Below are 25,175 nucleotides of genomic sequence, written 5' to 3' on the forward strand. Positions count from 1 at the left end.
AGCAGCACCGACACCTAAAAACATAAAACATAAAATGCAGCAGAGGAGACCTCACCAAGTAGGTTGGCACTTCAATTTCTGTGAGCTCTATTCTATTGTCCTCTGTATCCATAATATCTATCCATTGTTCCTAATGTCAAGCGCACTGATGCCTACCTGAGGTAGTGAGGTACTATATAAAAATGTGAAATAAAATAAATACTTAAATGTATATGATGGTTTTAAGTTTGCCGCTCGATGGTTTTAAGTACTGAGATATGTATCTTATTAGCATTGAAAACCCATAAGGTTAGAGGATATATACATTATTGAGTTCAATCTGAAGAAAGGCATTTAAGCTCACGTGTGACCAGTGAAAAAATACATACTGCAGCACACTGCTGATCACCAAACTCAGTGGGCACAGGTATATTAAACGATATTTACCCAGTTCACACCGCAAACCGAATTGTCTGTAGGAAATGAAACAGTGGATTTTTTTTATATTATACATTTCGACACTTATTTCAGTGATCCGAGAAGGGTGAAAATGTACGTTTTTCATAACAGGAATCAAACCTGCAACGTATAGACTTTGTGGCAAGCGCTATACACACACCGCTGTTTTGGCCTCTGGATGTTGCTGTAGGGTACTCTAGCATCTTTACACAGATTGTTCTATGTGAGTCACTTAATTTTGGGTATCATTCCGAAAGATCCCCCAATCAGACTCCTTTACATAATCCGGATTCGCAACATGTTTTTCTGAAAGTAGAAATGACTTTGTCCTGAATATCTATGAGTAGCTGCTAGCTACTCATGGGGGAAGTTTCTGGCCCTACGTGAAGAAGTTGTGTAGTATAGACACTCATCTATAAGTGTTGTGTCCAGAGCCACAAAGAGTAAGTAGAGGATGAGAATCCTATGGCAAGTTTTCTTTTTTATAATCAATTTTTATTGATTTGAATGCAAACAATACAATACAGCCACATGTGAGTACCTTAGTATTTTCAACCCACTGTATGGGTTGTGTTATTTGTATCATCTCCATCACGCATAGCCCTCTGACCATTAGCAGCTTAAAGTCACCCATCTTATTCCACCTGACCTGCCTATTTGCCCCACACCCTGTCATAGTCTGCGGGCAGCCCCGTGCTATAAACACCTGTTTCTCTTGGATTGCACACCAGTCCAGGCTTCTGCACCACTGCGGCATTGTGGGGGAGGGGGCTCTTTCCATTTGCGGCGATGTCCCTTTTGGCCACCATGAGGGCTGTACCCAAAAAAGCCTTGTCTGCTCGCGACCTTCGCACGCACTCCAGAACCCCCAGGAAAAAGACCATAGGCGTACTGGGCCGATGGCAAGTTTTTGACGGAAATTTCAGAGCATGTGCCGTCCACTGAGTGAATATCACTGCTCCTACTTTGACCATTTTGCTGAACTGCCTTTGGTGTGATTAGCGTCTTTCTTTAAAGCCAGATCAAAATGTCCTCCATGTCCTGATTTTAATTGTGCAGACGGTAGCTTGGTAATAAGGACTGATCACAGTAAGCCTAGAGTGTTACTGCTTTAATGTGCTGCAAAGTGGAATAAGAGTCTCTTTAATCTTCTGACCTCAGACTTTCTTCTAGCTATAAATATGCTGCCAAAGTGTTCTCGAGAGAAGCAAAATCTCTCTCCCCAGTCATGGTAGTTCTCACCATTATATTTATTCTCCGTTGATTTGCTGTGTTGAATATACTTGGCCAGAACACTTTATAAAAATTATGCAGAGTTCAGGGCCCTCCTTTATATTGCCACACAGGACAAGCTCTCCTTTACAGGGCCACCCAGAACAAGGCCTTCCTTTACTTGGCCACCCAGGACAAGGCCTTCCTTTACATGACCACCCAGGACAAGGCCTTCCATTACATGGCCACCCAGGACAAGGACTTCCTTTACATGGCCAGCCAGGACAAGGCCCTCCTTTACATGGCCACCCAGGACAAGGCCTTCCTTTACATGGCCACCCAGAACAAGGCCTTCCTTTACATGACCACCCAGAACAAGGCCTTCCTTTACATGGCCAGCCAGGACAGGGCTTTCCTTTACATGGCCAGCCAGGACAAGGCATTCCCTTTCATGCTCACCAAAGACAAGGCCTTCCTTTACATGGCCACCCAGGGCAAGGCCTTCATTTACCTGGCCACTAGGGACAAGGCCTTCCTTTACATGACCACCCAGGACAAGGCCTTCCTCATGATAGGGCTTTTTTTATATGGCCTACCAGCATAGCATGCTCCTTTATATAGAGCCCCCATCTTGCAGCATAGGGGCCTCGTTTGCTTGCCCCCCACTAGCATGGAACCCTCCTTTACATGGCCTGCTAGCATATTGCCCTCCTTTACGTCCTTTACTTGCTCTTTCCAGCGTGTGACCTTTTTTTGCATTGGCCACCCCAGCAAAGGACCCTCCTTTACATATCTAAGGTGATTTGTGTGTACCAAGACAATGACAAGGTGCATACACACTGGCATTTTTGCTTTATACGTATTCCACTATGTGGGTGTATTATGACTTTTGCTGTGACTTTTGTAAGTGTTCATGTGTAATACATAATGTTGATGGTATGAAGCACCTGAAATTGGCCATTTGAGTCTTTCCAGAAACCCCAGGGCGTAATTTACAGAAGTACTGATGTTTGTGTTTACGAGAGTGTCAATTCTTCAGATCTAGACAGGACAGAAACTCTACCTCCTTGCTTCCAGATACCCAGTGCCTTAAGCAGGACCGTTGTGGAACATTGGCCCCTGGTCATCTTACCTAGCAGAAAGAATCCCATCCTAAAAGAAATGTCTTCCATCTTCAAGAGGAAAGAAAGTTAAGCAGAGAGTACAATGAAATGCCAACTCTTGCAGGCAGTAGTGGGCTAGGCATTCAGACATCTGTGTCTGCAGGCTGAGAGGTAAGTGATCTATATATTCTTGGGAGTCATTTTCTGAAATTACTTATAGAAATATGCAAGTGATAGGTTCTTGACTTGGAATAGTGACACTTCATAAGTACTGAGGGAATAACCCAGCCACCAGGGGACGCTCGTACCTTGGGGAAGACCCTAGTGGATTTTTACAGATTGACAATGAGGAGTTGTTACATATCTTTAAAGCCAACAAAGGGGAATAACTAAAATCAGGCTAACACTAGGTACATTTAAAAATGGAGTCTGGTTCAGGAATCTATATCAGAGTGGAGGAGTGATTGCTGGGGTGGGGTAGTGCCTAGGTGGACATGACAGCATGCTGGGTGCATCTCCTCCCACTAAATGATGACAGGGTCTAGGTCTCAGAATTCACCCCTTTTCTTTCAGATTAGTGAATAGCTATGCCCCTCATAGAAAGTAAACAGAGCATGGGGCGAGGTAAGATCAACTTACTTGCATCCAAAAATCAACCCCAAAAGTTGTCTGGTGTACTAGATCTCAGTGGCTCGAAAGCTGGTCTCTCCAAGAATGAGAGGCAAATAAAGCAAATGTCAAAGGGTTTACAGAGCAGCAGACATAGAATGTAGCCTTAGATCCCGCCGTAGTGGGCTCTACTGGCAATTAAAGGCCTGAGCCACAGGTGAGGGCTTTTAACAAGGGAGCAGGCCTTTAATGGTCAGTAGAGCCTGCTACGGAGGGCTCTAAGGCTAGTACAACATTCCACCCCTAGAGGGCAGGATGTTCTAATTTTTAAAACAAAGGCCTCACAGAGCCTGAGGGGGTTGAAATTCCCTCCGGCTCAATAAGGCTATTGTTAAACATTATAATGTTGATGCTCCGGGCTTCTACCAGCTATTAAAGTCCTGGAGTACTCCATTGTTTTCAATGGAGCGCTCAACATTCCAGTGTTCTGATAAAAACAAAATATCAGTGCTTGAAGGAGCAGTGGAAAAAATCATGGCTACAATATATGCACTGGAGATGGGGCTTTGTGCCATAGAGGACCCAAGTAAAAGTGACTGAGGGCTCCTTGCAGACTGAGAGTGATGCCCTCCAATGCCACCAGAGGTTTGAAGGCAGTGCTGTAATGTCTATACTGAAGACTGAGGTGGAACCCCAATGAAACATTGTAAAGCAAAGACACTTCACATCCTGGAGCTAGCACTTCTGGATGAAACTGGATATTTTAAGAAAGAGGTGCAAAGTTTAATAAAAACAGTGTTAATGGACAAAAATATGTCACCTGAAGTGTCAGTATTGTCAGTATCGCAGGCTATCCGGCTGCTTACTAAAAGCTCTGCAGAGAAAACAAGGGTATACGCTGTGGGCTGCAGTGTGACGAATCTCACTGCACAGGAGCGAACTGCAGATAGATAAGAAGGAAATGACTGACAAAGGTCTAGAGACGTCATGTGGTACCTGACAAAGCTACATGTTCAAGAAGGAGTAAAGAACATACGCTTTACAAATCCCGACGTCCCACATGAATATCTTGCTTCTGGAGGGAACACCTATTGAGACGTTAATCGATCCAGCGACTTTACCAAATTAAGAATGGGATGGGGTGGCCTTTGATTACAAGTTTAGCTTGAAATTATTCCACATACATAGGCTAGGTGGGACATGAGCATAGTTTTTATCCTTGACTGAAGAGATCTTCTATGACTTGTCATTTGATGAAAAGATGCCTTAAAGATCTTCTTTCGCCCCGTCGCTTTACTCCCTGCCCTATCCAATCGCATCATTGTCCCGAGAAGGAAATTGTTCTTTCCTGTGAGTTTTTCTTCACAAAATTTGAAACTAAAATGTGCTTTTAGTTGTCACCACCATTATGGGCCACCGGAGGCCGATTCACAAATGGCCCCCTCACTCGTGGCAGAGGCCTTGCAGTCATGGTGGGGGGCTGTACTCGTAGCAGGACCTCCGCAATGACAAACTGCAATGCTTGGGTCCCACCACGAATGCGGGCCCCCGCAATGACTGCAGGTACTCCGCCGCGAGTGTGGAGGGCTTTTGTGAATTGAACCCTCAGTGTCTTAAGTGGTTATATCTTATCTTGCCTGTTCTGTTGCAATTACACGGCATAGTGAAAGATGTAGGCCTGATTTAGATCTTAGCGGATAGGGTACTGCATCACAACGGTGACGGATATCCCATCCGCCAAAATATGAATCCCATTATATCCTATGGGATTTATATTTCGGCGGACGGGATATCTGTCACTGTTGTGACGCAGTAACCCTTCCGCTAAGATCTAAATCAGGCTCTTAGACATAAACCGGACTTGCTGTAAAGTGATGGATGGGGGTGCAACTACAAAGTTTAGGAAAACTGATTATTGCAATATTTTATAGCTGGTAGTGAGAGAGAGGATGAGCACACCACCAATTCCTGACCCCGCAAAAATGTGCAAACTACCCACGCCTTTCAATAAAGAAAGAAAACGCATCATGCAGCAGTTCAGGTTTGGGGTTTTTTCTGAACTAGCGAAAAAGAAGAATCCATACTGTGTAGCACAGCTTAAGAGTCCCTTGAAGGGGGTGAAGGGAGGTGGGCGAGGGCTCAGTGTTGCCACTTTTTTTTTGCATGAATGCCTTTTGAATCCAGGCCTCTCCCAGCATAAAGACATATTTTAAAAAATGTAGCTACTTGTTGCATATATCTTGGGACATGACTGTTTTTACAGTTCATTATCCTGCCAATAACTGGATTGTCCAGCTGTGAAATCTCTGAAGGGCTCTATGCATTGAGTCCAGTCTGGGTTAGGACATGGCCCCACCTTCCCTCCCTCCCCAGGCCACCTGGGGTCTCACTTCCCCAGCAGCACCTGTGCAACATACAAGCCCGCTGCACCATTCAGAGTGTAGCACTGGTGGACCCCATGCGAGCAATAAAAAAGCCACACTAACCAACTCCCCTCGCCGTCTACCGGATAGGTAGTTTAGTGCAGCCACAGTTAGGGTTCAGTGGGCCTCTAAGGCCATTGCACTTGCTGCACTACTGATAGCTACTACTCCCCTGGCGCCATTTAAAGTGTTAGCATCGAGCTCGAGCATTGTGTGTCCGCGAGCGGCTGACGTCAGCGCAGAATGTCTGCTTCAAATGTGCACGTGCAGAAACGGCCTTATTCTGCCACCGGGCAGAGGTTGGCGCGCGCGGGCTCTGGGCCACAGAACCTCACCTCTGTGCTTCCGATGCAGTCAGTGCTGCACTGCGCCGGCGAGGAGGGTAGGATCAGGAAATCGGGCAAGTCAATGTGGCTTTACTTAGAGGACTTTGTGGCACCACATGATATGCATATTACCACACCGCCCTGAATGTAAAGCCCTATTACCAGTAGAGTAGTGCTATACAAACCGTCAGTTCAGAGACACTCAGGGCAAAGTGTGCTTTACATACAGGAAACGGTGACAAGTAAATGGAATACGGGTTCCCAAATTCCACCTTGACAAAGGCAATAGAGCTTTAAATTCAGAGCATGGTGGAAACACATATAATAAATATGCTTTACATGCAATGCAGTGCCGCGTGGAATCCTTTCCTGCATGCAGCGCAGTGTAGAAGGCAAAATGTGCTGTACATATTCAGGAATTGTTACATTGGCAAGGCAAAGTGTGATTTACACTCTGATGCATAAGCAATGTGGATATGGAAGCGGCAATGTTTATATTAAATACGAGGTCAACGTGCACATACAATTAGGGGAGTATTTAATTTGGTGAATGGCCGTGGTGTCTGATGTCTGTGCGTGTATGTTCCCCAATCACAGGACAATCAGTAACTTACACCTACTTTGTCATCCAGGTAATCAGCCTGATGCTCATAGAAGTCCTTTGGCACTATGAGCATCTCCCTATTTCAGTCTGGTATAAAGGACAGTGGTACCATATTTGAGCATCCTTCCTGCTGGACTAACAGATTGTCATCATATTTTTGGTAGTACTCGGAATACTTTACCAGAAACCTAAAATGTAGTTGGTCGCGCACTGAAATATGTGTCCAGAACGTATATATACTTTGGTTTGTCCAGGGCATAGGTGGGCAGCAGCGTGGAATATCATGGCATCAAGCCTTGCATTATTTCATTTTCTGGAACAGTTTGATGGGCTATTAACTGTTTTAGCAACAGGGATGTTCATCATGCCTGGCACATTATTTAAAGTGATGTCATTGCTCTTCGCTCAGCATGTTCCATTTTTCCCCAGTGGGCATGCCGTGCCTTTCGTTTGCTTCTTCTCTGCTGTGCACCAAGTGTTGTGTGTCAGACCGATCCTTGTCTCACAGAAACATGCAGTTTCCTGCTGTGGAAAATTGAACTCCTGGGTGCTGTGGCAGGTTGTAATAGTTCGATATATTTAATTTGTTCCCATTCAGAATGACCTGAAAACAAATGGCTTTGCAGCCAATACTTCTGAAAAACGGACCCAATCTTTTCTAGTTTTTTTGGGGCGGAGAAGTTCTGCCGATGGTCGTGCTGGGTGTCTGTGCTGCTCGCTCAGTGGCAGGGCTGGCTGTAGATTCCTCTGTAATACGAATGAGGTCTAGTGTATTCTCGTCCCCGAGCACAAAGCGTTCACTTTCAATGTGTTGGTTTCCCTCCTGTATGAGGGAGGTGCCAGGCGAGATATGATCCCTCAGCCTTAGTGAACGGAAGTGGTTCGGTTCTGCCTTTATTTACTTTGCAGTGGGGTTTGCGATAATATTCCTGCTCTCCTTCCAGAATGACTGACAGGAAACAATTGACACCATTGCTTCAAGCCAGTGTAACTCTGAGACGTTTCCGATTTGTTTGGGCAACAGGCGTTTCCCATGAGAACAATTCACTGTAAATGAATGCAGCTAAGGTTATCACAGGGACAGGGCCCCTTCTATACATCCTTCGAGGGCGCAACACAAGGTCAACCGAGGGGATTGAGTTGAGTATATCACCAAAAATTAGGGAGACCCTGCCTGTGCAAGGTGAAGTTGGCTACCATTCGCATTGGAACCTTGACTATCAATCGAAAAAGGGCACTGCAAAAGTTTCAAATTATTCCTGTACAGAAATGAGATAATGTTAAACAGTTGGCAGGTGATGTTTCCTAGGTATGTGCCCCTCTCTGACTGTTGCCTCTTTTAGTCTCTTTATTGTATTTATTTGTTTTAGTTCTTTATTTTTTTAATTTCCTTCTTTTCTGTTCCCTCCTTCGGCCGACTTCTTAGAACAAGCAATGCTTTTTTACTTCAAATGTTAGTATAAAGAGAGCTGCAGTGATCCTCTTTCAGAATATGAAAACATGTTGAGGGATATAACTCCTCTGCGGATAACTTTTACCTTAGTCTACCTGAATATGTAATATGCAGCACTTTAAAATTCTCCTTTTCCAGTCAAGTTGAGTGATCGTGGCCTTAGTTGAAAGCAATAATCACTAATAAGTATGTTTTCACTGTTAGTTGACACACCACAGCTTTTTACGTGATGGATGACTGAACCACTAGAACACCTGCAACCAATCTGTCTCTATCCATGAACAATAGGGGTTTGCCCTAATCATCCCACCCCATCTGGGCAACAACATATGAAAGCAAACAAGACTGATGTGTGGGAAGAAATCAAAGCAATTTTCTGTAGGAAACAAACAATAATGTAATCCCTACGTATAGGTACTCAGTCCCAAGACTTATTTCTTTGTATTTTTCTAAACACTCACAAACCCACCCCAAATGGACTTTCAGAAAGATTCTTTATCTTTTTTTTTAAGAATACAAAAAGGCAAAAACATATACAACAAAATCATCATCAATAATTCATGATTCCTTCCTACCCATACATTCATACATTGGTTGCTAAAAACACAATTCATGAGCAATCTATATGGGAGGTAGTCCAGTACACACAGGTGAGGATTACTTCCAACCTCCGTACAGTCCCAAAGTGTGTATCCCGGTGTCATGTATGCAACTTTCAATCAGTCGGACTCCTCCAATTTGTAAGGTTGACACGTTTCGGCCCACTAAGTCAGGCCTCATCAGGACATGGGCAAAAGGAAAGCGCACCAGTATGAAAAACACTGATTAGGGGCAACCGGAGTGGTCAACCACCTATCAGGGCGAGGGAAAAGCCTCTGTTAACTCTGTCGCACTCAGCATTCCTCAGATGAACTTTTTGACCACAGAAAATCGAAGAAATACTCCCTCCGTAGGCACACGCTGAATGCGGGGGAGTGAGAAGCAAGCTCCGGGCGATGATTTGAAGGAAGCGCGCTCGGCGCTTCGGCTCCAACAAGTGACGAAATCACAAATCTGTCTCTAAACTGGACCAGTGCTAAGGATAAGCCTGCCAAAAACAGACGTCCTGTGCAGCACAGCTGAGCAGAGGAGGGTGGCTGAGCTGAGGGCACTTCAGGTGTATTTCCACCACTGGAGGCAGCTGTTCTCCTTTATACTGTAAGAATAGAGAGCTATCCTCCCTGTCTGTAACCCCCACAGGAGATATCGTGGGCTCTTTCTTTTAGACGGTGGAGGATGCATGCTTTGCCCCCACTACAGGTAAAACCCTACAGCTCTGTGAGTGAACGTTTTCCCTGTAGGCCGCCCATATCGTATGCTCATTCAAGTATGGGCCTGCAGTTTAAGCTAAGAATTCTGGTCTAGAACTCTCTCTCTGACCACCATACAGATAACTGAAGCCCAGTCCAGCACTGGGCTGTCGTGCACTGCTGAGCTGGACTTCTACTGCCTCCAAGTGGTGCAAGTCAGTTAGGACATCAGCGATTGGGCCATAACTCAAGCCTGTTCATGCAGTGTGGCTGGGGAAGGTTTCTGGGTTAGCTGCTCCATGTGCTGTCCACCTGTCAGCTAAAATCAAGCACCGGAGCTGGCTTGTCAAGACTTTTGAGCCTTCCTTTTGAAGTCAGCCAACAACACTAAAATAGCTAGTAGTATAGCCATGGTGATGGTCTAGCTGTTTATCTGGTTTTGATTGTTCTGACCAAGCTCTTACTAGAGGAATGGGCCGTGGAAAAGTCCAGCGAAGACTGCAGACAGTTCTGCACCATCATTTAAGTCAGACTCCAGAGGTGTCTGTCATGCACTAGATCTGATAGAAGGGTGTGAGGCTCTTCAGATTCAATACATCACAGCTTTGGTTGGTTTGGAGAGTTCTCATAGGTGGTAGAAACTAATAGTCCTTCATTCAAATCCCGCATCAGCTATCACAGACTTCTTCCTGACTGTACGGTCTAACGGTGTATTAACTGCCTAATTGAGTGCCCATTCTTGTTAGAGAAATGTTGACTGTTGGTAGGGCACTAAGACTATTGGGTGAAAGGCACCATAGAGATGGACTTTTAGCATAAGGGGTGCATATGGCAGACGATAGACCATTTGATACTCACCAAGAGAATTTGCTAATGGCTGACTACAGGCTGATGGGATGCTGGCATATAAGTATGTGACCACTGGTTAATGATTAGTAGATATTGCTTGATGAAATACATCACTGCTTGATATAGTGTATTATTCACTGACACATGCAAATTTTTCATGAGAGGTCCACGCGGGGATGAGTGGTGAAATGCCTGATGGGAAGGATTGTTTGTCAAAAGTGCCTGATCTGGTTTGTGTATACAACTCATACCATTGGTTTCTCTAAAATATATTCACCTTCAACAAAGAAATGTCTGGAGTGCTTAATCAAGGTACCATTGAGCTCATAAGGGAAAAATATTCCTTACAGTAGACCCCAAACTATCTTTGTGTTAAGGCTTGCCACCCAAATAAACCTTACAGGAAAGGAGCTAAGTGGTGCACGTTTTCTGGCCTTCTGAATAAGTTTCTACAGCAAGGTCTTTTTCTCAAAACAAAAAACCTTTTAAATAAATAATTATATTTATCAGAAATGTGTCTTGTGTTTGTTCAAAATGGTACCAAGATTCTGTATTAGAAAAATATTTTGGTCTTTTGCTTTGAAAATGATTTGAGGTAGTTCCATCAATCCTCTCCCCCAACTTTTGCAAATATAACCTTAAAGCCAGCTGCAGAGAACTTCACCTGTTGTTAAAGGCCCTGAACCTGAGTTATAGTCCTGAGCCACAGGTGAGGCCCTATAACAAGGGAAAAGCTTTTGACGACTGGTATAGCCTGAGGAAGAACCTGCTACAAGGCTATTAGAACATTTCACCCACTGAGTGTAGACTTGCTTTAAATTAAAAAGGGAGAAACAGAAGGGTAAACATTGGAATGTTGATGCAAAAGACTTATACCAGCCATTATTAGCCCTGAGCCACTTCACTGTCTTTAACTGAGCAACCAAAAGACGATTGTTATAATAAGTCTTCTGTTTATGACCATTTGATCAAGAGAAGTTAAATGTTTTCTGGGGTAAGTAAGAGTAGTCAGTCTTGAAATATCTAATTACTTCTGTCAAATGTATCCTTTTAGCGCCCAGGACAGCTGAAGGCTACTCTGAGAGAGAGCGTGCAAATGAAACAGGTCATGGGTTTAGTGGTGAAGGGGTATCAAAACATTTTTTTGGCTTGGAGGGATAACTTTGACTTGTCTCATGGTCATTACCTATGTATCTCCCCCCACAACAACACGAGTGTCTCAAGACTAACGCAATCTTTGTCTTGGTATTTGCCTTCCATGTCAAATTTGACTGTGATGTGGAAAAGGCAAAAAATAGGCTGACGCTACGAATAGTTTTCGCCAGGTTAAAAAACGTACAAATCCACTCTGTGCTACTTTTGCTCCTCCTATAATAAATAATGTTCTGATTACTTGCCGGAAATCTTCATTACTCTTAGTCTTATTGTCATTGACCAAGTTATGAGAAATTAATCACACGTCCTTGACACAGGAAAAACGTCCTGCTGAAATGCAAGGCCCACCCACCCTGACCAGGATGCCCCGCAAGCTGATGGCATGCTCAACATTTTTTCAACATACCAAACCTGTTCTTGAAGACCAGACAGGTCCAAAGAAAGGCAGATGGGTTTTAAAGACAGGGATGAGGACAATTAGAACTGGGATTAATAAAGACTGCTAGTACGTAAACTGGATATTACCCTAAGTCCCTTTTCCTCGTCCCCGTCATTACTTACTAGGAATACCCAAGCATAAAACACGGCCTTTGACTATGAAGAAAATAGAGAGAGCAAAAATTGCATCTAATGAATTTATGTACAATGTCATCGAAAAAATATTATTCATAATAGAGCAGAACTGAGAAACCCTGCACCAAGGTTCCTATCTATTCAGCCGCTAATTACATATAAAAATGTTCCCAGAAGCCTAGGTGGCAGCTCTACGAATCTCAGCAAGAGGAACTGCCTGAACATCCACTAATAAGGCAGCTAGACTCTATGTCACACAAGGGGCGGCTCCCTCGCCATGGCGGAGGAGCGTCGCCCCACTGCTTTTAAGCAGTGAGAAACATAAATGACAATAACTCAGAGTTATTGTCATTTTGTGTTTCCTGTCCTGCTGCTTTGCAGCTAGTGGGCGGATGGGCGGGCTGCTTTGCTCTCCGAGCTGGGCAGAGGAGGAGTGGTTTGCCCACTCCAAAGTGCGCAATGACTGTTTGGTCTGCCCTCTCGGGCCGCCTAAACCAGTCATGCATACTTCCCTGTTCTCCATGCAGGCTGCATTACAGCCTGTATGGAGAACATGCCCACCACATGCCCCATCCAATCAGAATGCTGCAATTGCAGCATTGTGATTGGCTTAGGGGTGGGAGCCTGGGTGCCTGCTTCTTGTTCCTGTCGGAGGCAGGGGAGCAGGACCGGGGAAGATGCAGGACTTGGCCTCAAGATGAGTTTTTTAAAATGTATTTGATTAATTCCGATACCCCCTGCTTCCCACATGTCACCGCGCCCCCCCACTCACCCACCCTCCCACCCGCAAGTCATGCTGGCCGCGACTGTGTCTCACTGCCCTGAATTTCACCTGGAAAGGGAACTTTAGTGAAGGAGTAGGCTAAGGCTACTGCTTACCTACTCCTTCTGCTGACTGTAAAGGAAGAAGCTGCCAGCCTTGACCTGTTGAACCAGAAGTTACAATAAAGTGACCAGATACTCAAGACCATTTTGATCTATCTAAATAAATCAAAGGAGCTATTTTGATATATAAAAGACTCCACAATTCCTCCTCTGGAATGGAGATGAAAAAAACAAGTAGTGCAACGTTTGGAGCTACTTTACAGCCAGATGCCAGCTTTGGTAAATGGGCCAGTCCTCAAAACTATACAGCTGCCTAAAATGTAAAGGAAAGGGCTCAAGAAAAAAGGGCTCCCAGCTTTCCCTGTTGTGCGGGCTGAGGTGATGGCAACCAAAAAAGTAACTTTCATTTGAGGAGCTTCACATCCACAAAATCTAATGGCCTCAATGGATGAAATTATTTGTAATTGTAATTGCTATTTGTAAAGCACGAACATGTCACCCCCTTAAGGGTTGCAAGGCGCTCGGGGTCATCGGGGCAATTAAGTGAGCTATTGCCCAGAGTCATATGATGTTGAGCTGAGCTGCTGCCTGAGATCGAACCGTGAGCCCCGTTCTCTGGAGTCAGCCGCTCTGGCCGCTGTGCCTCACCTCTCCCCAGCAAAGGCGATCCCTTGGAGCCAGAGGGCACGACAAAGAACAAGACAGAGAAAACGTTTAATAACTGGAATGCAAAAGGTTTACATAAAGTTGATCCAGCAGAGTTGACCCAGTACATCCCAAAGAAATTGTAATACTGGAACATGTTCACGTTTTTTTGTTGTTTTTTTCCAGAGTTTTATATAACGCAAACTTGACCAAAAGGTATTAGAGCGCTTTAGACGAGCACCAGTTGTGTTACATGAGGACACATTAATTTTGTTAGGCACGTGGAGATTAGGTGACTTGCCCAGAATCACAGGATGTTGCTCGTCCTTGCCGAGACTTCAACCAGGTTCCCCCAAATTTTGAGGTTGACCGCCCAAGCCGTTAGGGCACATCCTCTCCCATATTACAGTGGAGAGATAGAATAGTTTACACTCTCAGGTTCCATTAAAGGAATGATGGCTCTGTTCTATATAAAGGCTTGTAGAGACTTCAAATCTTGTAAAGACGTCAAGGTGTTGGTTAGAGTCTGTAGGGAGAGAGGAGAATTTGATGGCATAACCCTTCTTAACAACTAGTAGAATCCAGGTAACTGGCGTAGGTTCTTCCCAGGAATTTTCAAATAAGCAAATGCGACCTCTGACCTGTAACCTACGACCATCTCTGGCATAGTTAGGATTTTGGTTGTTTTTGTGGTAATCCTTGCTTTTGCAGACCCTTCTCAATGTTGCCTTTTCCCTGGGATTTTTTTTAGAGTGGGATGATGCCTGCTGTCTTCTGGATGACTGATGAAACCTCTTCTTCAAGTCTGGGGAAGGTGAAACCTTCACCAGCCACATTCCATTAACTGCCGTTGTCATAAGACGGCCTTTTCTTAAATAAGTTGTCGATTCTACCCCAAAGAGGTGAATCACTTAAAATGACATGTGATATACTATTGGTTTCTGTGTCGCATCTACGTGCCGGGCTTATAATAAAAGATCTCTCTGAGCTGCAATTGATGATCAGTTGGTTAATGCTGAGACCCCCCCCCCCCCCCCCCCCACTACATTCCTTCCAATAAATTTATAACACTCAGGGCCTGATTAACAAAGGAAATCTTACACTTTTCTGTAAGTTTACACTTGTTGTAGTGACTTTACCACTTTTTCGTATTCACAAACTGCGAGTGTAATTTTACGTCTGGTAAAATTACTAGAGTAAAATTACACTCGTAGTTTGTGAATACCACAACAGTAGTAAAGTTACTACAGCAATTGTAAACTTACATAAAAGTTTAAGTCTATCTTTGTGAAACAGCCCATAGTCTTTTTAGAAAGTGTACTACCATTTTTTGGGAAGTCGAAAGACCTTGACTTGAAACAGGAGTAAATGACTGTATATGATTGGGCCTCTTCATTTGTAAAAAACATTATGCGGAAAAAATTGAGTAGAGCCTCAGGAAATATTAATCCACATTGATTATTAAATTCACTACAGATTGCGGTTTTATTTGTCCCATTGTGTTTCTTTTATTGTTGTTTGTGACATTTAATGCAAATGTTATTGTTTGACAATGGTCTGACATTGGTTTAATGAGTTTTTATGCCTTATCAGTAATCTTCCTTATGTTATTTTATCTGCCATATGCCGTGTGGGTAGAGTATTTTATGGGATAATCATTTCTAATTGTGAGATGAATGAATATTGCCTGACGTCAGAATAAACTCCGTATGGCAGTGTTAATTAGGATTAATGCTTGATTTATGGCCGATGAAGGTACTGTGTTTGTTTTAGGCATGTTGTCCCAGCCTCAACCTATTTAAAGGGCAACACTCCGCCCCCCTGTATGTCTCTGACATGGTGTCAAGATTGCGCAAGCCTTTGATGTTGTGGCGTTTTCAAATTATAAAGTCAATTTAGTGAAAACGCAGATCAATGCAGGTACAATGCTCATGAAAAGAGCTTTCTCTGGTGGCCCCCGGCGGTCGTGGCTCCTATTTCATCAAACCTGAAAAGCATGGAGGCACAATAGCCTCTTTCAAGGCTTACAATTGGGATGTTTCTTTCTTACTCGAAGAAAGAGAGAAGGGCGGGGTCTGATTCGGCTGGGTAATGAGCGTGCACTGAAAGCAAGCAATCCCAGGCGAAACTATACATGCGCAGGACTTTTAAGGAAACTTAAACAACAGAAATGCCAACTTCTGATACAATATATACTACTGTGACGCGCACCCTGACATTATTTTAGGAACATAATAATGATTTACGACGCACATTGCCTTTAGCATTGGACTGCAAGGCAACCTCTAATGGAGTGCAATATCAAGATACAAGAAATACTGTAAAAAACCACTTAGCATATTAATTTGCATATGCTGATCGCCTCCAGCTTAAAATCTTGTCTGAGTGCCTTGGTGACCGATTATGGGGCTGATTTAGAGTTTGGTGGATGGAGGGTACAGAGTCGGGGCAGAGGAAGGCATTGCCTCAGCCATTCCAAGGGCCCTGGCTGCCAAATCCAGGGTTGCCATCAGCGCGCAGACTATTGTTAACATTGACAGGAAATATTGAGAAAAGTTGTCGGTGGGCTGTGTCAAACAAGATGGCTGCTCATCGAACTTTTACACAGTTTTTAAATTTTTCAAAAGCAAACTCCCCAAGCGGGAGTTCGTTTTTGAAAAACTAATAGCCCCAAATATGAAATTTTCTACCGTGGTGTGGGGGGTCATTTATGTTTTTTACTGTACCTCACTACCAGAGTGGTTGTTCGGATGGATATTATCTGAGGGCCGGTACTCTGTCGGGCGGTTGGAGAAGTATGTCAGTGACGGAGCCAGAGTAAGCCCCCTCATCAACATGCTTTTGGTCCATCAGCCTCTACATGGACCGTGAGTTTGGTGGACCCTATCTGCAGATCTGTAAATCAACCCCTTAATTTCTCTGCATAAGTCTGCGTCATTGGCCATATGCAATCTCTTCATCATGAGGATCTGTTCCCTTTTCAAATGTAACCATTTGACAAAAGAAACCCTGGTTACTATTTTTACGATCATTGCTAGGTTTTCAGGAGTTTGTTTTGTTGTAATCATTTTTTTCAAGCTATTATTGACTTGTGGCTCTGGCTTATGTTTTTCTCTATTGATTATCTTTTCAAAGTCTCCTTTCCATCCCTTTTGCATACTTTGCATTCCTGTTTCTTGGCACATTTGCTTGTGAGGCTCTCCTTTGGGACACAAGGTCTGCACAAGGTCTGCTCCTCAATCTGATCCATGTTATAATTCTTGAAATTGTTCAGAAACAATCTCAAGAAAAGGGGTTGCAGAGCCTTAACTCTGTGGTTACCCAAGCCACCCTGAAAACACACTAATTATGTTTGAGAATGTCAGAGAAGAAAAGATGCTCTCTCTATGTTGCTCTCATGACTACATGATGACAGTTCTACCCATCAGTTGTTCCTCTTACTCATGCAACGTAGAAAGTGATTTTTCCTGGAGAATCGTGCCCAAGTCTTCCTCTCTGAGGAGGAAGCAGCACCCTTCTTGCTTCATCCGAGGGAAGGTCCTGGTATGGCCAGCTCTCTGGTAATGCAGGATCATGTACGACCATGTGTTTCCAGTAGGGTTAACACTAACACAAGTGACTCTAGTTTAGTAAGGACCTCCACATGTTCTTGACAGAAGATACCCCAATTCTGTGGACGTGGATGATAGTACTGATCCAGTATCTGTACCTTTGATGCAACATGTGCATTATCCAAGCACTCCATGGATAGATTTAAAATTGAGATTTTTCAGGCAGCTTTCTTTATGTCAGTATTTGAATTAGTTCCTGATTGGTCTTCTCTTTAGATATGGTTTCATTCGTTTATTCAAGATGGTACCTTAGAGTGGCAGCTTTCCTTGATTTCATTGGCCTACTATATAGCCTGATAGGTGCAGCAGGAGAAAGGGTAGGTTTAGGAAAAAGAAGATGGTTTGATACAAAATAAAAACTGAAGGAGAATTTTGTACAGCTGTGAGGTTATTCATATGTCAAAAGAACAGCAGGGCAGGATTTATTTTTATTTGCAATATTCTCTGATTATCTGACCGACATTAACCTTTCAGAAGATACTTTGCAAAGGTTTGACACGTAGTCTGTTTTTAGAAAATGTTTCTTTTGGAAATAGAAACAGCCTTTTGAGATCTTTTTTTAGGTCGAGCCTTTGCAGCGCATGCACTGCTCTGCGAGGCATTTTGTATTCCGAATATGAGTTATCGGGGACTTTGGACACACCACCATGTTTGGTTGATTAGTTGGACTGCTTTTTAAAATTCCTCTTCTCTGGTTGGTTACTATTGTTCATCTGTCCTGCCTTTTGGTGCTTGGTTTCCTACCAGCAGACATCACCAATTGATTATTTTGGTTGGCCAGCTCTGGCCATCTCTTGATGCCTCGCTCGCACCCCCCCCCCCCTCCCATCACGCGCAAATGCAGCGTCCATCCATGTCGTTATCTGGAGGGGAAACATTTAGGCCATTTTCTACAGGCCCCTGGCCTGCTGAAGAAGAGTCAATGGATCCCGGAGGAAAGATCAAGATTAAACAAGCATTTGCAATGCAATCGGTCTCGCATTACTGAAAGTTTGACCCATTGGCATTGCAAATAATAATGCTACGCCAATAGCTCAAACTACCAGAAATGCAAGACCTATTGCATTGCAAATGCTTCTTCAGACTACCTCCATGTTATAATCCACATAGGGCAAGATTACCTGAGCACATCGGTGCCCAGTCCTGAAGACCTACTAGGAATTATATGCATTCGACTTTTATCAGCACCAAAAGAATCATCAATAATTGTCCCCAAAGGCACATATCACATCAGTGTCTCCTCTGTTTTCAACATTTCTTTAGATGTGTTAGGCCATGAAACTGGACATGTGGTATTTTAGAACTAGATGGTTTTCTGCACGTTTTCTCCTTCTCCCTCTTTTCCTCACCTCCTCTCAATAGTTAAACCGTTTCACCCGCCTCTTAATCACTTGAATGTGGATGCCACCTTAGATTAAGGGCTCTAAATTAGGTTTATCAGTGTCAGGAGTGGAAGAGTATTCAACATAGTTTTTAAAATAATGTTGAAAATGAACAGAAATGGAAGATACATACTTTACCTCACTTTTTTCAAACCTAAGCAAAGTAGTTGGGTGTGTGCTCTCAGTTTCGACATTGCTTTCTTTCATACCCTACCAAGATCTCTCCACAGTGTCTGGTGGATACATCTATCATCATTTCATTGGACTGGCATTTGACATCTGCACATCTCCAAGACTATTAACCATGGGTACTGTACTGGAGTCTCTATATCTCCAGAGGCTGAGACACTAAGTGTTTCGTTCTCTGTTTCAGTGTCCAGAAAAGGCATACCTCAGGTACAGGTACACAGGGTACCAGAAGTCACCTTTGGCATGGGTAACACAAAGGGCACGAGTCGGGGGTACACGCAGGTACACAGCGTCCACCCACTCTTTTCACAGGGTGGATGCCGTCCCCCCTGCCAAGGAGTTGGGCCCCACAGAAATATGCTGAACTTGTCCTGGTGTAAGACACCGGGACAGGTTCAGCAGCGCTTGCAGTTGTCTGCCTTCAGTTCCCAGCAGCAACGTGCAGGCAGCGAGGGAGCTTTTTTTCACCTCCAGCTGGGCCAAAGTTAAGGGGCAATCAGAACCCCCTTTTGTTTGAATATCCGGACTGGAGGTGACCTGGAACCGCACACATAAATGTAAATGCCAAGGAGGGGAAACAGAGGCACACAGCTTGCTATCTCTTCACTGGTACTTAAGAGATGCATGCTTTTTACGTTCTTCAGTCCTGTATATAAGTGCATGCACTGTAAGAATAGCAGGTGTGTTGGTCTGTCCCAGTATTTACACAAATAACAATTTCAGTAGCACTATTTTATTTCTTTTATAGCGCTATGCAGCCCAATGCAGGGTGTCAGAGCTCTTTACCTAACATACACATTATACATTGACAATAAATCATGTACATGATGAGTTAGATGAAACAGTGAGGGTTACAAGGTGAAGAAGTCACATGTCCTTCATACCTCACTGTGGTCTTTTAGAAGGATGATAATTTATGAACTCCGGGTAACAAAGGGATCTCTGTGTTAAAAGCAGTAACCAACTTTACTATCTACATAAAATAAAAATCTGTCATCTGTGTGTCAGATGATGGGCTTTGCAGGAGACACATTTACCTTCTTTACTACTTTGATTCAAATCTGGGACTTTACAAACACAGATTCCTCCAGCAAGTGCATTAACCACCAGAGTTATCTCACTATTATTACTATTCCCTGAGATGTACTTGGCACCTTCACTGCAGATACCTTAACCCAATCAAATATTATAAAATGTAGATTTTGCAACCAATTAAGCATTACAGATCTACAATCATGCTTCTCCTTGTTGCCAATTTCTTTGTGGCTGGGCTTAAAAAATATATGGATTAGTTGAGGCCCAGATGTTGCATCGGGATTGCGCCACTTTTTTGGCACACCCCGACTCCAAATCTCAGTTGTTAAATCTCATAATGCGCTTAAATGTATTCATCATATACCTGATAAACGTGTGTGAGGGCTTAATATCTGATGTCACTTTTTGTGATTTCACTTCCAGTGAGGTTACTTCCTGTGATGTCACATGCAATGTTACGCGTCGTGGCATCATGTGCTGTGATGTCACGCGTCGTGATTTCACTTACATACTGCCTAACCTGGTTAGTACCCCCACTTCTTTTTTTAGGAATTGTGCCCTGGTCACACATAGGTATTTCCGTGAATGTCAACAACACAGCTCGATTCCACCAAAGAGATCTAGCCTCACTGAATCCGGATTATAAACAATTGTATATTCATGTAGACGTCGCCCTGCATGGACCATAACTTTGTCTTTTGAAGCTTGTGATTTCTTGCAATTATGACGTGGCACTGCGAGGTTGAAGGTCACACAGGTTTGATGTCCTAGCTCTCAGTGATTTAGCTTGGGATTCAGAAACAATATGTATATTGAATTTTGCCCATCGCATTTTAGGTGGCTATCTTAAATTAATTTAAATGATGCATATCTAAAGCAAATTTAGGTATTTTATTTCCAATTGCATTGCGTGAAGTTTTCTCCCATGTAAAAGTACACGGTTGAGTCATTTGCTAAGCATTTATCAGTAAATGTTGAAAATGCGAGCACAGGGTTAACACTCTGATAAATCAGGGGACTCCTTAAGATATACATTTGGATTGAGGGCCTGCTGATTAATTTTGTGCGTAACCTGCAGATCATTTAATGCACTAAACATGGTGAAAGGTTGAACCCTCCATCCGGTTTTAAACCCCTCACCAGCAGCTTCCTCACACACCTCAGACAATCAGAGTCAATGATTTCCACCCCAGGAAACGTTGGATTTGTTTGTCAACGAATTCCAACTTTTACAAAAGATAATACAAGCATTTGTAACATTTGGGAATAAATGTAAGCTTTCTTAGACCTCTTAAATCTCTTTCAAATCGTTGCAGTGGGCACGTCGCCCACAGAGCTACCTCTCACAGGCTCTGTTTCCCAGGGATGAGGGGGTTAATACTCACAGGCTCTGTTTCCCAGGGATGAGGGGGTTAATACTCTCTCTGAGCGCATTAATTACAGTTTAGGGTAGCTGCAAGAATAGTTCTTTGAGAATCCAGTGCAACCGAGACATGGACACAGTGGCGGCTCATCCACTACGGCGGAAGAGTGTCACCCACTGCTTTTAAGTAGTCAAAGTATGAAACATAAAATGATAATAACTTTGAGTTATCATTTTATGCTTCGTGCTGCTTTCCGGGGCAGGCGAGTGGGCAGGGCTGCTCTGCTCTCGGAGCAGGGCAGGGGAGGAGTGGTTCGCCTACTCCCAAGTGCGCAATGACTTTGGGTCGGCCCTCTCGGGCCGCCCAAACCAGTCATGGGCACTTTCCCTGTACTCCATACAGGCTGCTTTACATGGAGAACATGCCCACCCCTCCATCCCCTAGCTGAGCGCCGTGTCATGGTGCTCAGACCAATCACAACGCTGCATTGCAGCGTTGTGATTGATTAGTGGAGCCTGGGTGCAAACCAATCACAATGTTGCATTACAGCATTGTCTTTGGTCAGTGGGGCCTGGCTGTGCTTCCTGTTCCAAGATGAGCAGGAGCAGAGACACGGGTCCTGGCGGCAAGGTAAACGTATTTATTTTTTATATTGCGCACCCTAAACCCCAGCGCGACTCACCCCCGCCAACTCTTCCCCCCCCCGCCATACCCTCCCCCGCCACCCGTGAGCCATGCTGGCCGTCAATGCATGGACAGATTCCTCCTGTAGGAAGCAAATGTTTCTATGAGCACCTTACATTGCTCCTAGGAAGGAAAAAGGGGAAAAATACCCTTTCAGCTTTTGGGCACAAATGTTTCTCCATCCTTAATGACCAATAGGGGGTCACTCCTGAATCCATTGTATTTGTTGTAGGTTACTATGCTGCTTGAATGTCACCGAAGGATATGCCAGGCTCTTGTTGCACAAGCAAGAAATATCTCTGAATCCTGATACCCTCGCTATGTTTTGAGCAAATGCTGTTTTGTACAGTATTTTACCTGCCTTAGTGTAGGGCCCGACACTGCTCCGAAGCATACCCGCGTATGGATAGCATTATACTCAGTGGTAGTGCCACGGATGCGAGTGTCTGCCATGTTGGCTACAAGAGTAGTGTACAAATCATACGTGAAAGACAGAGTTGTGCTCATAATGGATTTTTTTGCTGCAACAATGCATGCATTTGAGTAAAAAATATGTGACGCACAGGACATTTAAGCATCAAACGCTAGTGTGTGGATGAAAATGAAGGTAGTGATTGAAACTATAGCCTTTGTGGGAAGTGTCTTGGTCTTCTGCATGTATGGAAGAGGCTCTGGGCCTCATGTGGAGTTTGGAGCGATTGAAAATCCTCTAATTGCTGGAGGAAACTGGAAATATAGGGCCAGATGTGCGATCATTCTGTTGTGCCAGTCGCAAAAAATGGAATGTACAACAGTGTCTGAGACACTGTTTGCGATTCCTAATGGGGTCGCTAAAGACCTACCATATTAATATTAATGAAGTAGGTCGCAATTTGTGACTCCTTAGAAATCTCACATATTACAGGGATGGTGGCCTGCTGGGGACAGCAGACCACCATGTCTGTGTTTGTGTACCAACCACCTGTCAACATGTGCCTGGCATGTACTTCACAACATTAGAGGATGGGAATGGGCGCTATGCGAGCCACTGTTGTATGTTCTCTGATGGTTTTTGCGCATGTTGATGTATAACTTTTAATGCAATGTTTTTGTATTTATTTTACTTGTTTTTATTATGGACTTTAGCTGAAATACGCTAAATATTATGATAATGACAATGCTCATGCCAGGTCACTTACTTTTCTCAGTGTCGTTGGTGTTGCTCTTAGCTCCTGGGGCCAGATTGATGAGGGATGGTAGTGTAAGTTGATGAAAAATTAAGATGGTTTCACGTTTCTGATGACCGCTTTTGGTTTGCTCGTAGGTCATCACACTGTCTACATTGGAGTCCACGTGCCGAAGAGTTACAGGCGGCGGAGACGTCACAGGCGGAAGCCTGGCCACAAGGATAAAAAAGAGCGGGAAAAATACTCGGATAATAATTCAGATGCTGAGAAATCTGACACTGAAAATGCGGACGACACAAGTGCCAGCATCCTCAAACCACTCAGTGAGTACACTTTGTCGTCCTGATAGGCACACTTTCTGTCCTTAGTGATTTTGATCTCTTTTATTGTCCAATTTCATCACTCTATAGGGAAACAATTCAGCCAGTAATATGTGGTATTTCTCTTTGAGTTGTTATTCATCATTGGAGCTCGTGAAACGAGTCAACAGATGGCTACTGCTGGGTTTTCACCATAGTTATTTCAGTACTCAACAGAATTACTCATCAGGAAAAATACATATTATTATAAGGCTGGAGGGTCCAACTCTGTCTGTGTCCGTGCCAGGATTTCAGGTCAACCACTCACTATATTAGTGATTCACATTCAGATTGTCTGAAAATGTATTCTATGGGGATTTTCTGGAAATACGACATGGCACCTGCCCTTATGGACCAACACAGGACACAATGTTTGAGGTGTCAGATGTTCCACCTGGCTAAATCCACTGATTTAACAAAAAAAGCTCATACTTTGAAGACAGATATGGAGTACCAGTTCTATCCAGTCCGCCCATTTGCTGTGTGTTCATGATGTGCAGATCCTACAGACCCGCCTTATACTTTGTCGGCAACTTCCATTATCTTAACTGCACTCCCCCCTGGGCATGATCAGTGTTGTTAGTCAGTTTCCAGAGAACAGCGATGAATCATACCTGGGGATTAAAAATGCATTTCAGGTCAGGTAATCTCTCCTGTAGCACATGCCAGCTGTCTTCATTGCATGAAATATCGAAGCTAATAACTAAATATAATCTCTTTATGTAAGTGTTCTCTCCTTGTCGGTAAACCATCCACGATGCACTGCAGCAAAGCCTTCCAAGCAATTGAGCCAAGAACACTTTTGAAGTCCCTGAAGAGTCAAGAGCATTATTTTAGACCTATCGCCCTAAATATTGTCAATAACAAAGGTTAAAAACTGTCTGAGAAAAAATAGCAGCAATTTAATAACTTATGATATTGATAAAGTATGGATAGTGTTTTTCTGCATCTTCTTTAAGACGCTGATTCGCAATGTAATTCATGTATTTCTATTTTCGCCCAAATGGCATGTCTCCATGATCGTTTACATGACATTTGCTAGGTTCCTGAAAGAAAGTCTTTCTTCATGGAATCTGGGAGCTATTGTTCCTTTCCTCTTTATTTCTCTCCTCTATCAAGCAACAATGAAAATTATTTCTTTAGTCACACAGATAGCAGAGACTCGTGTGTTAACAATTGTTTCAACACTTGTTAATTAGCCCATGGCCTATTGTACCTTTTGAGATGCACCATCATGAAGTGTGCTTTGTCCTTCAACCTACAGTTGGTGCATCAATTCCTTGGCCACTGACTTCACTTGTATCTGCATCATCCCCTAAGGCTTTCTGTCTTGTACTTTCAAATAATAACCCTGATCAGCTAACTAAAAGATTGCCACCCATCCCTGTGACTTGAGAATTTGTAGCCAAAACTTTGCTTGCTCATGTGCTGGAGAGGTTAGTTGTTCTTAGAGTGAAGTGCCTCTAAATCGAAATAAAATGTAGTACTTTTATAAAACAGGAAACACTGCTCATTGTAGTGTAGGGTCCGCACTCCATTACAACTGTAAATCTATTTTGATCTCAGTCTAGGGCAAATGTATTCATCCTTTACAAACTTGCTTAGTAAATTTGGTCTTTAATAGCGGGCATCATATTTGCAGATGTTGTAAGTGCTTCTCCTCACCATTAGCATATTTTTGACGATCATATTTGCAGATGTTGTATGTAGTCATCCTCCATATTAGCATATTTTTGACCATCATATGTGCAGATGTTGTGTGTGGTCCTACCCACCATTAGCATATTTTTTACCATAGGGTTTAGGATATGGCCATACTTTGCTCAAATGGGGCATTGTTCCACAATATCACCATTGAAATAGTGACCTGCCGATATGACA

At 43.5% G+C, this 25,175-nt stretch overlaps 1 protein-coding gene across 8 annotated transcripts in view; it reads left to right on the forward strand.

Moving 5' to 3' along the window:
* Window positions 1-25,175, forward strand: part of SLC4A4 (solute carrier family 4 member 4) — a 739,594-nt gene that overhangs the window by 356,285 nt on the left and 358,134 nt on the right. For all 8 annotated transcript variants that reach the window (XM_085641000.1, XM_085640999.1, XM_085641004.1 and 5 more), the window contains exon 3: window positions 23,073-23,258. In XM_085641000.1, the coding sequence (XP_085497126.1) occupies window positions 23,073-23,258 (186 nt within the window). The remainder of the gene's footprint in view (window positions 1-23,072; window positions 23,259-25,175) is intronic.

This window comes from Triturus cristatus, chromosome 2_2 (assembly GCF_964204655.1).
Source record: "Triturus cristatus chromosome 2_2, aTriCri1.1, whole genome shotgun sequence".
Taxonomy (NCBI): Eukaryota; Metazoa; Chordata; class Amphibia; order Caudata; family Salamandridae; genus Triturus; species Triturus cristatus.